At 35.6% G+C, this 12,950-nt stretch overlaps 2 protein-coding genes across 2 annotated transcripts; one reads left to right on the forward strand and one right to left on the reverse strand.

The window, feature by feature from the left end:
* Positions 1 to 1,437: 1,437 nt before the first annotated feature.
* Positions 1,438 to 6,216, reverse strand: LOC116020879 (probable serine/threonine-protein kinase abkC). Its single transcript, XM_031261443.1, has 5 exons — positions 5,961 to 6,216; positions 4,187 to 5,507; positions 3,400 to 3,669; positions 2,208 to 2,363; positions 1,438 to 1,977 (listed from the first exon to the last, which is right to left on the reverse strand). The coding sequence occupies exons 1-5, from the start codon at positions 5,966 to 5,968 to the stop codon at positions 1,858 to 1,860; spliced, it is 1,875 nt and encodes a 624-aa protein (XP_031117303.1). The 5' UTR covers positions 5,969 to 6,216; the 3' UTR covers positions 1,438 to 1,857.
* A 1,937-nt stretch (positions 6,217 to 8,153) lies between these two features.
* On the forward strand, positions 8,154 to 9,673 carry LOC116019038 (virulence protein STM3117-like). Its single transcript, XM_031259104.1, has 3 exons — positions 8,154 to 8,414; positions 8,552 to 8,669; positions 9,230 to 9,673. The coding sequence occupies exons 1-3, from the start codon at positions 8,251 to 8,253 to the stop codon at positions 9,536 to 9,538; spliced, it is 591 nt and encodes a 196-aa protein (XP_031114964.1). The 5' UTR covers positions 8,154 to 8,250; the 3' UTR covers positions 9,539 to 9,673.
* The last annotated feature ends 3,277 nt before the right edge of the window (positions 9,674 to 12,950 follow it).

The following is a 12,950-nucleotide window of genomic DNA, read 5'->3' on the forward strand; positions in this document are numbered from 1 at the left end:
CAATAATATTATGACACCTAAACTAATTTAAAAAAAAAAAAAAAAAAAAGAAAAAGGAGCGGCATATATTCCAAACGGTGCCTAACAATTGGTTTTTGTGGCAGATATGCAAAGGGGATCCACCGCCATTATTATTTGAAGAAGATAGATGATACGACGACGTAGGGTGTTTGTCTCTTTGAATCTTAGTATTTGCATGAAGACAATTTAGCAGATGAGATGATGAGTGAGGAGTAGCAGCGCCGTCTGATCCAATCATGATGAGATGCACAAACCAACATTTGGTATGTTTTTGTGTATGGGTTAACACTATGGTCTACCAAATTAAACATATCATATGTTGTGGCAATTCAATTTCAATTCACTCATCAATCCATCAATATATATACTATACGTTATGTGATTTGTTAGGGTTTGATGATATTTTGAGGGTCCTCTAATCACATAATTAATGCTCCGCAATAAACGACCAAAAGGAATGTACAATTAACTAATATATTTTCTCTCTTTTTTTTTTTTGTTCATAGTACATGTGAGAAAATAAAGAGTGAACTTGTAATATATTTTAGGTGTTCGGTCATTATTAATTACGTAGTATTTCTTCGTGAAGAATGAACTTGTAATATATTTTCCTATTTTGCTATTAGGTTCAAATCAAGAAATTAATAGACAGCTCCCACAAGAAACTAGTTTTTTTTGAGGATATATGAAAAACATCATATTCTTCATATTGAGCATAGTAAATATTACTCGCATGGGTTTAGCTTATTGGTTTAGTATGTAGGCAGTATATGGGGAAGAGACTAAGGTTCGAAACTTGGCAGCGGTAGTGTGTGGATTATACTCAAAGTGGGCAGATCACTTGTAACTTCATTTGTTGAGCCACTAAATTATCATGATTTACGTCCTCTCAAATGCTGTGTCGGATAGATTAAATCTTTTGGGCGACAGAATAGTGAATACTACAAAACGGCGATCACATGCCTTGCTTTCTGCAGTTGTGTGCGCATGCAGACGCTGCCAAAATTTCAGTTTGGCCAATGGTCAAATACATTATGTATTATACTCCTACTTTGGAACATTGCTTGCTAGGTTGTCCCTGTAATGTCCAACATTATTTTATAATCTTTAAATGAAATCTCTTTAATTTGGCAATTGCAATTGCAATCACACTAACACCCATTACATTACATTTAAGTAGTGGAACTACTTCATGCTCAATTATTGCACATGATACAATGTACCTTCAATTCAACCATCTCATTCTAAATTTAATTTGTACATTAGTATTTAGATGCATTGCACACTTTTAATTTGGCTGATACAGCTTCTGATCAACTTTTAATTACAACAAACTCATAATCAACTGCAATCTATCTTCACTTAAATTAAACATTATCAATCTATAAATATACACATCCAAAGAACCTTGAACAATTTTGATAATGTAATTAAATAAATTTTGCTGAACAAAAGCTTCATGAATATGGGTTTCTCAAAAGTACAAGAGGGAGTGAACTAATTATTTCGTGTAAATGTCAGTCCTCTAATGTTCTGTTTTTTGTATGTAAGAAGGTAATAGACCAAATTTGGTCCCTGCAGACATGAAAACAAGTAAAATAGTTTGGAAGTATGCTTTCTTTATTTGCTTCCTCCTTTGCTGTTGTTGCCTCTGGATTTCTATCTAAAAGAACACTAGAAAGAGGGCAATTTTCTGGTATCAAAATACAAATTACAGAGTATAGTTCGCGCTAACAAAATTTGATGAAGACAAATTCTGGATGACGCTGATCCAGTAAGGTCTACATATCTATGTTTCTATGCTGCAAGTAATCGTTCTGCAGGTAAAGAATCCCATCACGGGGCCATGAGTCCTTCGATTGTATAGGAAAGCGACTCTGCCCAATCTGACTTGAGCAGCAGCGTCTGTAACGTGTGCATTACATCATAATCGGGATCAAGCTTCCGCTGCCACCCCTATCCAAACAAAGGATCGGGTATCAATAGTAGAACTTGTGGCTAGTTAAATGTAAGCTCACAGATTAGAACGCCCTGCGATCTCCACCCACCCCTCCCAAAAAAATAAAATAAATTCTATTGCCTTCTCCACATGTCCATAATCCATGGTCGATGAAAAATAGATTAAGAGGCTATGATTCTCATTTTGTTAGTGCATCAAAGCACGATAGGGAGAGGAAAGAAAGTACCTCGAGGACTAAAGTTGTCACCATCACGGTGCACACATTCCCATCAATGTTAACTCTATGACGCCTAACTTGCTCAAGTAGACGCTGCATGCACTCAGCTGGATGAATTGAATTGCTTTCATCAGTACCCCAGAAATCAAATGACTCTTTCACTTCCTGTTGAGCAATGCAATTACAACACAAAATAAATAATCTGTGCATCCATCAAAAGCAATAATGTTTTACTTTAGTAATCTTCTACTAAAACAGAGAAATGCAAGTCCATGTAACACACTACCCAACTTGGCTGCCAGAAAGGCCTAGTCAAGTTAAGCTCAAAATATTTCGTAATAAAATTTTCAGCTGGACACTAAAATTATACACCTCAAGCACCCACAGTACCCAATTGAGACTATCCTTTATACAAGTGGTGTTTGGTAAAGCTTACTGAAATAGATTATTGAGATTAGAAAATAAATAATCATTTTCATTACATATTTGGCAAAGATTATGGATTATAGATTGTATAAAGCTTTCTAGCTCATCTAAGCCAATAATCCTCAAGTAATGTAAGGTAGACCGTTAGTTTTTTCTTCTGTCTATTTCTTTATTTTTTTTTGGATAAGAAAAGTAGATTATAGTGTATTCACAATCCACAATAATAAAACATTATCATAATCCATAAAATTAAGCTTTACCAGATGGGTAAATGGCATATCTTTAGACTCCACAGAGGCAGAGATTACATTTACAAACAAAAGTAACACGACTAAGAAAAGTTATGGATACCATGCAATTTTATGCAGATAAGTTGAAATATGTGAAACTTAATAGATGTACAGGAAGAAAATGGTTATGCCCTCCTACATTGGATTGTAATTCCTCTTCTTTTTTCATACTTTTTTCCTTCTGTTTCCATTTATCCTTGTTCCTAGGGTTCCAACTTCCAACAATAGGAAAAAATCATCATCCATCTTAATAAAAGATTTCAAGTATTAGGTTCACCAATGAAATGGGCTGAGCATATAATCTCATGTGTTACTCCTCTAACATGTGACCGACACTTTAATAAACACACCAATGTTGAATTAAAGAACTATATGGGCATAAATGAAGATGCAACAATCAGCAATTTGTTCCTAGACTTGAAAAAACCCAGAGGGAGAAGTAAAAAATTTCCAGATTATAAGCACTTAAAAGTGTCATATTCAACCTTAATGAATGTCTCAGGATCAGGGCAGTTCTGTTTCTTTGATAATTTCAAAGTGCATTCTGCTGCAGTGCGCCCATCTCGTCGAGCAACAGCCTTAAAGAATTCCAGCAGCGATATTCGGTCGCTACTAGAAAGCTCAGCAGTCATGCCTACATCAAGGAAAATAACATGAGGCTTTGATTTGAAGATACGTTTCCGTGAAGACTTGCTCTGGGTTACCCGAACAAGGATATTTCCAGGATGCATGTCAGCATGCACAAAATTGTCCACCTAAAAGAAGGAAGAAATGAACTCTTAGAAGCCAGCGATATGCGATATTCACAACTAGCTAGAACCATTAGAAATTTTGCACATTTGCCTTTATTTCTTCCAGAAGAATGTTTGCAATAGCTTGTGTTTGGGGTAGGACTTAGGAGAGGGCAGTATAAAGAAAATGATTTAGGGACTTAAGGTAACGAAGCAGGATTTAAATGAAACTTTTTCAAAATCAGAACTTTCATATACCATCCTGCACTTTTCAGGCAAGAAAAAATCCACATTTCAAAAATAATCCCTATAAAAGTTTCCTACCACCTTTTGTACTTAGTCTATCCAATACTATTCCAGTCTCTAGTTACAGTTAAATACTTAAATTTCCTCCTAAGCAAGTCAGGTGTATATCTTCAGATTAATCATCAAGATGAAGTCACAAAGGAAAGGAAGTAATGGACAAGGCGACAAGTCACTCCAAACATGAAGACACAAGAAAACTAACAACATAAAATAAAGAACAAAAAGATAAAATTACCAGAAGCATCTTGAGAAGTGCATGGGTTCCAATATGAGCAAGTGCACTTTTAATTCGTTCATGCCCCACAAGCTCATCAACATAGTATGAAACACTTTCCCCCTGCTCAAATGTTTCCACCAATACTGCAGGATGTACTAATGGATATACAGGCTTTGGAAAAGAAACATCCTTCCATCTTCTAAAATTATAAATGAAGCGGCTTAAATGGGCAGCCTCCCTAGCAAGGTCAACTTGAGACATCATAAAAACAGCAAACTGCTGTACACTTTCGTCCAATCTTAACCACTTAAGTGTAGGAATGAATTTTGATATCCTTGCAACTACATTGATTATCTCAAAATCTCTTTTTATTGATTCACCAACTCCAGGATGTCTAACCTTCACAGCCACTGCAATGGGCTTGATCTTCCTACCATGGTGCCGATGCAAGGAAGCTCGATGAACTTGAGCAATACTTCCAGATGCTACAGGCTTTTCTTCAAAGTCATCAAAGATTTCAGCAATTTTACGACCAAAAGCTCTTTCTATGGTCTTTTTAGTGTAGGCAAAGCTATGTTCAGGGGCATTTGTCTGGAGCTTTGACAGTTCAGTACATAAACTGCTAGTGAAAAGATCTGGTCGCGTAGCTGCCCACTGGCCCCACTTTATAAATGCAGGGCCAGCTTTTTCCAGTGTTCGTCGAACAACCTGAAGCCAGATTTGCATGTAACGAGGTCCAAAAACATCCACAAATGGAGCCATTACTATACTTGGTGAAAAGAGTACTGCTAAATAAAATGCTCTCAACAGCAGAACAATGCCATAAAATTTAGAGCGTATCAATGAGGTAAAGTAAACATGTCCATCTTGAGCATGCATATACAGAGCATTCCTTGGGGAGATAAAATCTGCATCTGGTAGTGCTCGGGCCAGTGCTACATTTCTTCCACATGTTAATGCAAATATACCAGGAAAAGCCACATAAGGGCGGCTCAAAGCCAAGCTAACTGCTTGCGCAATTCTATATATAGCAAGAAAAGTCCGTCCTCTAAATAAAGACTGTTGCTGGAACCTCTTCCATGTAAGATGGGCATGATTTGCTATAGTACTTCTCCCGTGAGTGGCCGAATAACTCTGGTGGAAGCTGTTCTGGATTCTGCATGTTGTGAATTTTGCTTGCCCTCTGGTAGAAGACATGTAATGTCCACAATATCTGTACTGAGGAGAACATAACCCGATTCTGATAAACAATCCATATTTTGTCCCTTCTGAACTGATGGCAGTTTGATTTTGTTGTGTGGACTTTGCAATTCTTTTAATATTCCCAATTGCCAAGAATCTACATATAGTCACAAATTATATTAACAGGTATGAGAATGCTGCAATGTACTGTGAAAAAATCACCTTAATGATGAAATTCTAGTTTTTCTTTCAACAGCATAACATCCACTGGTAGCTCATTGATAAAATCGAATGCCAACACAAATCAAATCTTCAGAGAAAATAAAAGGATAAGATATTAACCAATTCTGCAATCACTAGAACATTGCTTAAACTGAGAGATCTTTCAAATATACCCGAAAAAAAGTCGTGAGCACATTAAAGCCTTTTATTAGCTAATCTAGTAATCTTCCCAACCGCCACACCGAATAATAATGTATTACGGAGTATATTAGAGGAGAATGAAAATTGAATATAATAATAATGAATGTACAAACAAAATCGCAATTGTGAAATGAAATTCAAATGTAATTTAGGCAAATCAAAAGGGATTAGAAAGAGCACGAAAGACCTGGACATGTCGGAGATAGGAAATCAAGAAAGCGGTGTGTGTTTGCGGAGACTAACGTTCGCTGGAGGTGTACGGCATCGCCGACGAGCATTTTCCGGTGACGGTGAGTGAGGGATGAGAGCAGACCATGTCATGAATTCGTAGTATTGACTATTGAGGTGGAAGGGTTTTTTTTTATTTTTCCATTTTCTTTTTCAAGAGTCTTTTGAAAACCTAAACGGGACCGAGCCGGTGACGGAAGCGACGCAGGGTTCGAGCCCTCGAAACCAATATATGACCCTTCCTCGCGGAGTCGCGGACCTCGAGGTTGTGCCAATGTGCCATAAGAAAATATTTATATTTTTAATATCAAAAATTATTTTTATAAAATATGCAGTTATATATATATACAGACAAGTTCTGGTGCGAGGATACTTAGCTCTCAGTTGAAAAATAGGGTTAGATCTGGACCATTGATCAGATCCAAGTTTGCACCCGTCAAAGTCCGAGGGTTAGGTGGTTTGGCCTAAAAAGCCCCATTTTGCGAGGCGGGGTGTGCTAAACCCGTTTTGATAGGCCTAAATGTAGGGAAGGGGGCTAGAAACCATTCTCGGTGGGTCTGCAAATAGGAAAGGCAACAGTGTGGCAAGACGTCCGAAAGGAATGCGCTAGAGAGTTAAGTCATATTGACGGATTGAATACATGAAAGACAATGGTTGCTAGATACCCAAAAAGAATAATATATCGATTCAAGGGTCCAATAGGATTCAAGTGGGATGAATCAAGTGGTTGCAAGGGTCGAGAACAAAGCTCGAAAATAGCTACAAGCGTTAGGAAAGTTTTAGTTCGACGGAGTGATTACAAAGGTAGGTTGTGAAACCGTGAGGTCAAGGGGCACTACTTCCTCTAGTTGTCTAGACAACTACAAAAAAGTGGGAGACTTGTGATAGAGTCATGGGCTCTAAGGCCTAACAAGTCATAGTCGCTCAATCGACAGAAAAAATGCGAACTCTTGACCTACAAGTGCACAATTACACTTTACTCTAACTAATCAACCATGTTTATTGTGCAGGTAGAAGCGATAAAAATTAGTTAAGGAGAATGGTGCGGACTGGCGACTTGTGATGACAATAAGTGGGTGGACATGATTGATCGAGACATGACAACTACTCGTTTGATGAGGGTGCAAACGCTAAATAGGGCCTTGCCCCTTTTAACGTTATTATATGTATGTATTCACCATTATGACACTTGGTTTAGGGGCTTTGTTTACTATTTTAACAGCTAGACTAGGATTTGAATCTCCAACAGGTCGACCGGGATTAATCCTGTGCCTTTTAACATGTACCTTGTATTTACTCCTTAGCCCACTAGATTAATTTTGGGCCTTTTGACATGTGCCTTATATTTACTCCTTAGTCCATTGTGAGTATTATTTGGACCCAGTGCCTGAGAAATATTATTACCATTTTTACTTGTCTAATTTATATATTTTTATTCAGTTTATGCTGAACCCAGTCTCCTAAAACCATCAACCATATTTAGTTTATAATTATTATAAAATGATCTAAAACCTTTTTAAAGAACCTTTATTTTATTAAGAAACCATACGAAAAGATCTTCAAACTAGTTTCAAGAAGAAAAAAAAAACATTTCCAAAATGAAAAAGAAAAAAAAAATGTTACCTTCCAAAATTCTAGTACATTATATCATTGCTTGTAATTTCATGAATGAGTCCATATCTGATATCTCAATGTGACGACGCAAGGGTGGGATGAGACGATGATAATTATAGAAAAAATTGTCCTTTTAGCCAAATAGTCAATACGAACCTACCTAGAAGGTTCGCTGCGCCATCCACTCTTTGAGCCGTACGTACGAGTCTACCAGATATGATCCACAGAAGCACTCCCAACCCAATCTCTCAATTAACATAATCTCTTCTTTGGACAGCTCAGTTGATTACAACTTTACAAGGATAAAATTTAAAAAGAAAGACTAGAAATCCAGTCTCACCAGTAACAGCAAAGGTTTAGTCTCTATTTCAATTGAATTACCCTAATTTACATTCTTCCAAATGTTCTGGATCAGGTTGCGTGGGGCCCTTGAGGTTGGAGATTCAACCCATTAGGAAAATATATCATCTCATCTAGTCATCTTCTATAAATGGACCATTAATCTTCACATCACCACACAGCACAAGAGAAAGGTAGAGAGATCTTTGTAAGAGGCTAGCCGACCCTATCTGAAAAACACTACCATATCTACATACCTAACTCATCATCATCATCATCAAAGAATTGAAGTGAAGATGATTGAGGAAGTTGCTGGAACCCCCCAGGCCCTCCCTCTTCTGTCTCTCAACCATGTTTCCCTCTTGGTTAAGGATGTGTTTAGTTCGGTTCGTTTCTACGAGGATGTCTTGGGCTTTTGCCTCGTCAAACGCCCTTCCTCCTTCAATTTCCATGGAGCCTGGTCAGCTTTTATTTTGCTAGCTAGCTCCATCTCCATGCATGCAAAACATGCATATATATATTCTACCATTTCTGATCTGTGTAGCTAGATAGTGTTTTTTAACACATTCTTGTTGTGGGTATTTTTGTTTACTTCAGGTTGTATAACTATGGGATTGGCATACACTTGCTAGAGAGGGAATCCTCTCAGAATTGTGACACTGTTGCCGATGAGCCTCGACCAATTAATCCCAAAGATAATCACATCTCCTTTCAGGTAATTAATGACTCAACTTCTATATATAGTTCCATTTACATGTTTTTTTTTGTCCACTTCTAAATTCTCACAGTATAGTTGAATTGTAGAAAGATAAATCACGGTGATTTGACAATCTATTAAGTGATAGGACTAGTGTTTAGTGTCTACAATGAGCTCACCAAATAGGCTGTAACTCCTAGACTGTGTGTCTGCTAGGGCTCAATCGTGTCCTTACCCAAAAGGCCACAATTTACTCCTAAAAACCAACTGAATTGCCTACATCATTTTTGTGACTTTTTGCCACAAAAAAGACAAAATTTCCAAGTCCCAAGACCACTACACCCCAGCCTTATAGGATACTAGAGGGATAAATCACTGTGACACAACAGTTCATTAAGTGGGAGGACTAATGTCTAGTACCTAAAAGGAGCCCACCACATTGACTATAACTCTCAAACTACACTATTGCTAGGACTCAATCCTATTCCTACTCACCATCTATCACTCAAAAACCAATTTTGATGTTTTTTGGCACATTTGAAAGACCACTAATTTTCTTGGTGTTGCCGGAAAAGTAGTGCACGGATGTGGCGGAGGTGAAGAGAAGATTGGAGGCGATGGGAATGAAGTACGCGACGGCGGTGGTGGAGGAGGAGGGTATAACGGTGGACCAAGTGTTCTTCCACGACCCTGATGGCTACATGCTTGAGATCTGCAACTGTGACAACCTACCTATGCTGCCTATCTCCTCCGGCGGCAGCAGCTGCCCTCTCCGGCGACCCACGGCAGCGGCGGCGCAGCCTTCCACCGGCTACGGGAGCTGTGGGTTCATGGAGGCGCTCATGATGGAGAGCTTGAGCATGGACATGCTCAACTTCTCATTCTAAGTACTACAAATTAAATTAAATTCAATGCAAATCTTGGAATTAAATTAAATTTTGGTTAATTAAAGTGTTTGTCTACTTAGCTATACCACAATTTATCTATACAAATTTGAAATAAATAATAATTTTCTTGATTTATTTCTTTGTGGCGGTAACAATAATTTAGCAAAATGTCCTCCACTTGCTACACGAGGTCAGCCTTTATATTATAAACATGTAACGTTACAATAGTGATAACAACGGCATCATAATAAGTAATATTGTCATCCATAACTCATATGAGATAGATGTTCTTAATGCATGAACTGCGCTCTTGTAATCGTTCCACCTGTTCTCGCCTCCTAACTATTTTATCACTGCCTTGATAGGTTAGATGCACTAGATCATATCTAGTACCTTGTTCAGTTATCCCGTCACTTTCAATTGTTCTACTTTCTTAATTTTTCAACGTAATTTTTCAATGATTGTTATTTTTGGTACTTGCGGAAGGTTACGTTGTAACAAACCTTAACCAGCGATAGTTATAAAGGCTGTTTGGCAGGTTAATGTGGCTTCTAGGAAGCTTCCCTCGACGCAAACATATGTCCAAGACGACAAAAATTGAAAACTACTACTATTTTATTCTCTTTAAAAAAAAATTAATATTGGAGATAAGATAATATTAGTTATATTATTCAATTTTCATGATTTTTGTCAAATTTATTATTTCTTTTAGTATGGAAGCCTATTTCGCGCGAATGACTCTTTTTATATTATTGAATAAACCCTAGGAACGAAGTAACTTTTCAAATAGGAAAAAATAGATCAGCGTTGTTCAATCCTAATCCTTGAAATAAAGTGTTTATTTGATCTTTGTTGATTCTAATTTATTTACATACTTGTAAAAATTTTATGTTGAGAAAATATTTAAATATAGAGGACAAGTTGCAATGTTGCATGAAATAACATTTTTAAGTTAAATACATATAAATTACAGAACAACGAAATTTGTTGACATATGCTGGAATAGTTTAGTTGGTTAAAACGTGTGGCTGTTAACCACAAGGTCGGAGGTTCAAGCCCTCTTTCTAGTGCATTTAATAATTTATATATTAAAATTGTTTTTAAGTTCAGTCCATTCATTTTTTTTTTACGATGTTCTATTTAATCCATAGATTTTATTGTAATCTATTGGGTTTGTAAAATAGCCATGCCACATCCATAGTTATATTTTGGACTAGGCCCATGTAGCAACATGCTCCCAAGGCATTCTTGTTTTTCCTCCTTATTATTTTTTCTTTTTTTTTTTACAAATAAAATTAATGTATACAAATTTTTAATTCAGATTTTTTAAGTGACATTCATATTACTATATATATTTTTTTAAATAAATCTATAAATATATAAAAGCATTACTTTAATGTTATTAAACATGATGCACTAGTTGTCACTTTTTTGGATCAGAGTTTACAATTCAAGATGAAACATGATCTATGATATAATTTGTGATACTGCATTTATTAAAAAAAAAAAAAAGTGGTTGTTGGCTTCAATCACTCAAAATCAACATTTCTATGTGTTTGTTGATACGTGAGTATGATATAGACTTTACAATTAACAGTATGGTTGTTGGATTTCACCAAGTGGTAACATGTTTAGTTGAGTTACGTTGTTGTAACATTGCACAGTAAATAGTTGTCGAGTGATTCTAAAATATTGTGTCTTATATTCTTCATTTTTCCATTTACTTCTGATTGTTTACTTTGTGTTTTTGTGCATTTAACTATATACTATTGGTTATGATTTAATTAATAATTAATTTATCAAACATATCGGTAATTTCTAATAAATTATAAACTACGTAGTATATAAGAGTGAATATTGGCAAAGTTTTAATCAGAAATTTTTAAAAGTATTTACCATCTGTTTAATTTTGAAATCAATTAGAGCTTTTAATAATTCCAATGAAATTTATTTGATTATAAAAACTTGAAATATAAACTGAAGTGTGGTCCACGCGATATTATTCTATATCCCCTAGATGGAGGTGGTCGGGTTGAAACTTGAAAGCCGTCGCAAAAATCCAAAACACTAATCCTCATATTTATTTATTTATTCTCTATAAATCCTTTTTTTATTAATTACGAAACTTTAATTAATTCATAAATTTATGAATAATTTATACATGAGAAATATACTACTCGGTAATAGTTTGTTAAAAAAAAAACTTTAATTAATTCATAAAAATATTCATTTAACATATCATGAAAAAAATTATCAATTTTAAAATAATCGAAGAATTAATGTTAATACATAAATAATGCAGAGAGAAAAATGTTATAAACATATAATTTAGTGCGAAAAATATCATTTTTTGTATGATAAAAACTTGTGTGAGACAGTCTCACAAGTCTTAATCCGTTAGACAGGTCGGATCTTTGATTAATAAGATCACAAATCTGACCTATTAATTAAATATTTGAACCATTAACTAAAGATTCGGCGGGTCGCATGAATTGAGACTAGTAAGACGGTCGTATTATCTCTTTCCTATTAATTGAATCTGACCAAAAAAAAAAAAAAAAAAAAAATGTAAAGAGTGAATTGTTGTAAAAATTGAAAAACACATGGGGAGTTGAGAACCACAGAATCTAAAAGTGGGCCCGCCGGAAGATATCTAAACTGGTGGCTCACGATCACCCCTTCCGAATTTTCTACTCTTCCGCCTTTATTCTTGTGGCCAAGGGGCCTTGCCTGACTAGACTCCATTTCACCATTTTTGTGCCTTTCTTTAGGCAACCAATGTATCATCACATCCAAACAAACACACATTTCAATTTCTTTGATTTTTAAATTCATGTAAGTTCAAATTTAGATGCCCCTCCAAATTTTCATTCTCAATATAATCAAATCCATGGATAAAACTCATCTGGTAATTTTAGACAACAACTGACTGGTGTTAGGAAAATTAAATTTAATAATACTAAGCTAATTCTCTGACAAATTCGATTAAAGAAATTTGATGCAATAAATATACTGTATTATTTTTACAACAATTGAACCCATAATATCTAAGAGCTATGCATGTACAGATACAATCATAGTTTGTTAATGCACTTAGAACAAAAGGGAGATAAATATCTTGTTTAGGAATTGACTAACATGCCCTATTGGAGAGTTAAACCACAACTTTTTTCATTAGTCCAACACGTCATTTGACTATAGGTTCCTTGTTTTAGGATGGTTTTGAATTTTGATTAATTCAAAAAAAGAAAAAAGAAAGGAAGAAATTAATGAAGAGGAAGAACCTAAATAATAATGTGTTGCACAATGTGAGTAATGTAATGGTAGTCCACCTAAGCGCTCCATTGTCAAATCACGTATCAAAGAGAAGGTTCCACATTCACCAACAACAACACCCACAAAAACATTAGAC

The sequence above is a fragment of the Ipomoea triloba genome, chromosome 5, assembly GCF_003576645.1.
Source record: "Ipomoea triloba cultivar NCNSP0323 chromosome 5, ASM357664v1".
Taxonomy (NCBI): domain Eukaryota; kingdom Viridiplantae; phylum Streptophyta; class Magnoliopsida; order Solanales; family Convolvulaceae; genus Ipomoea; species Ipomoea triloba.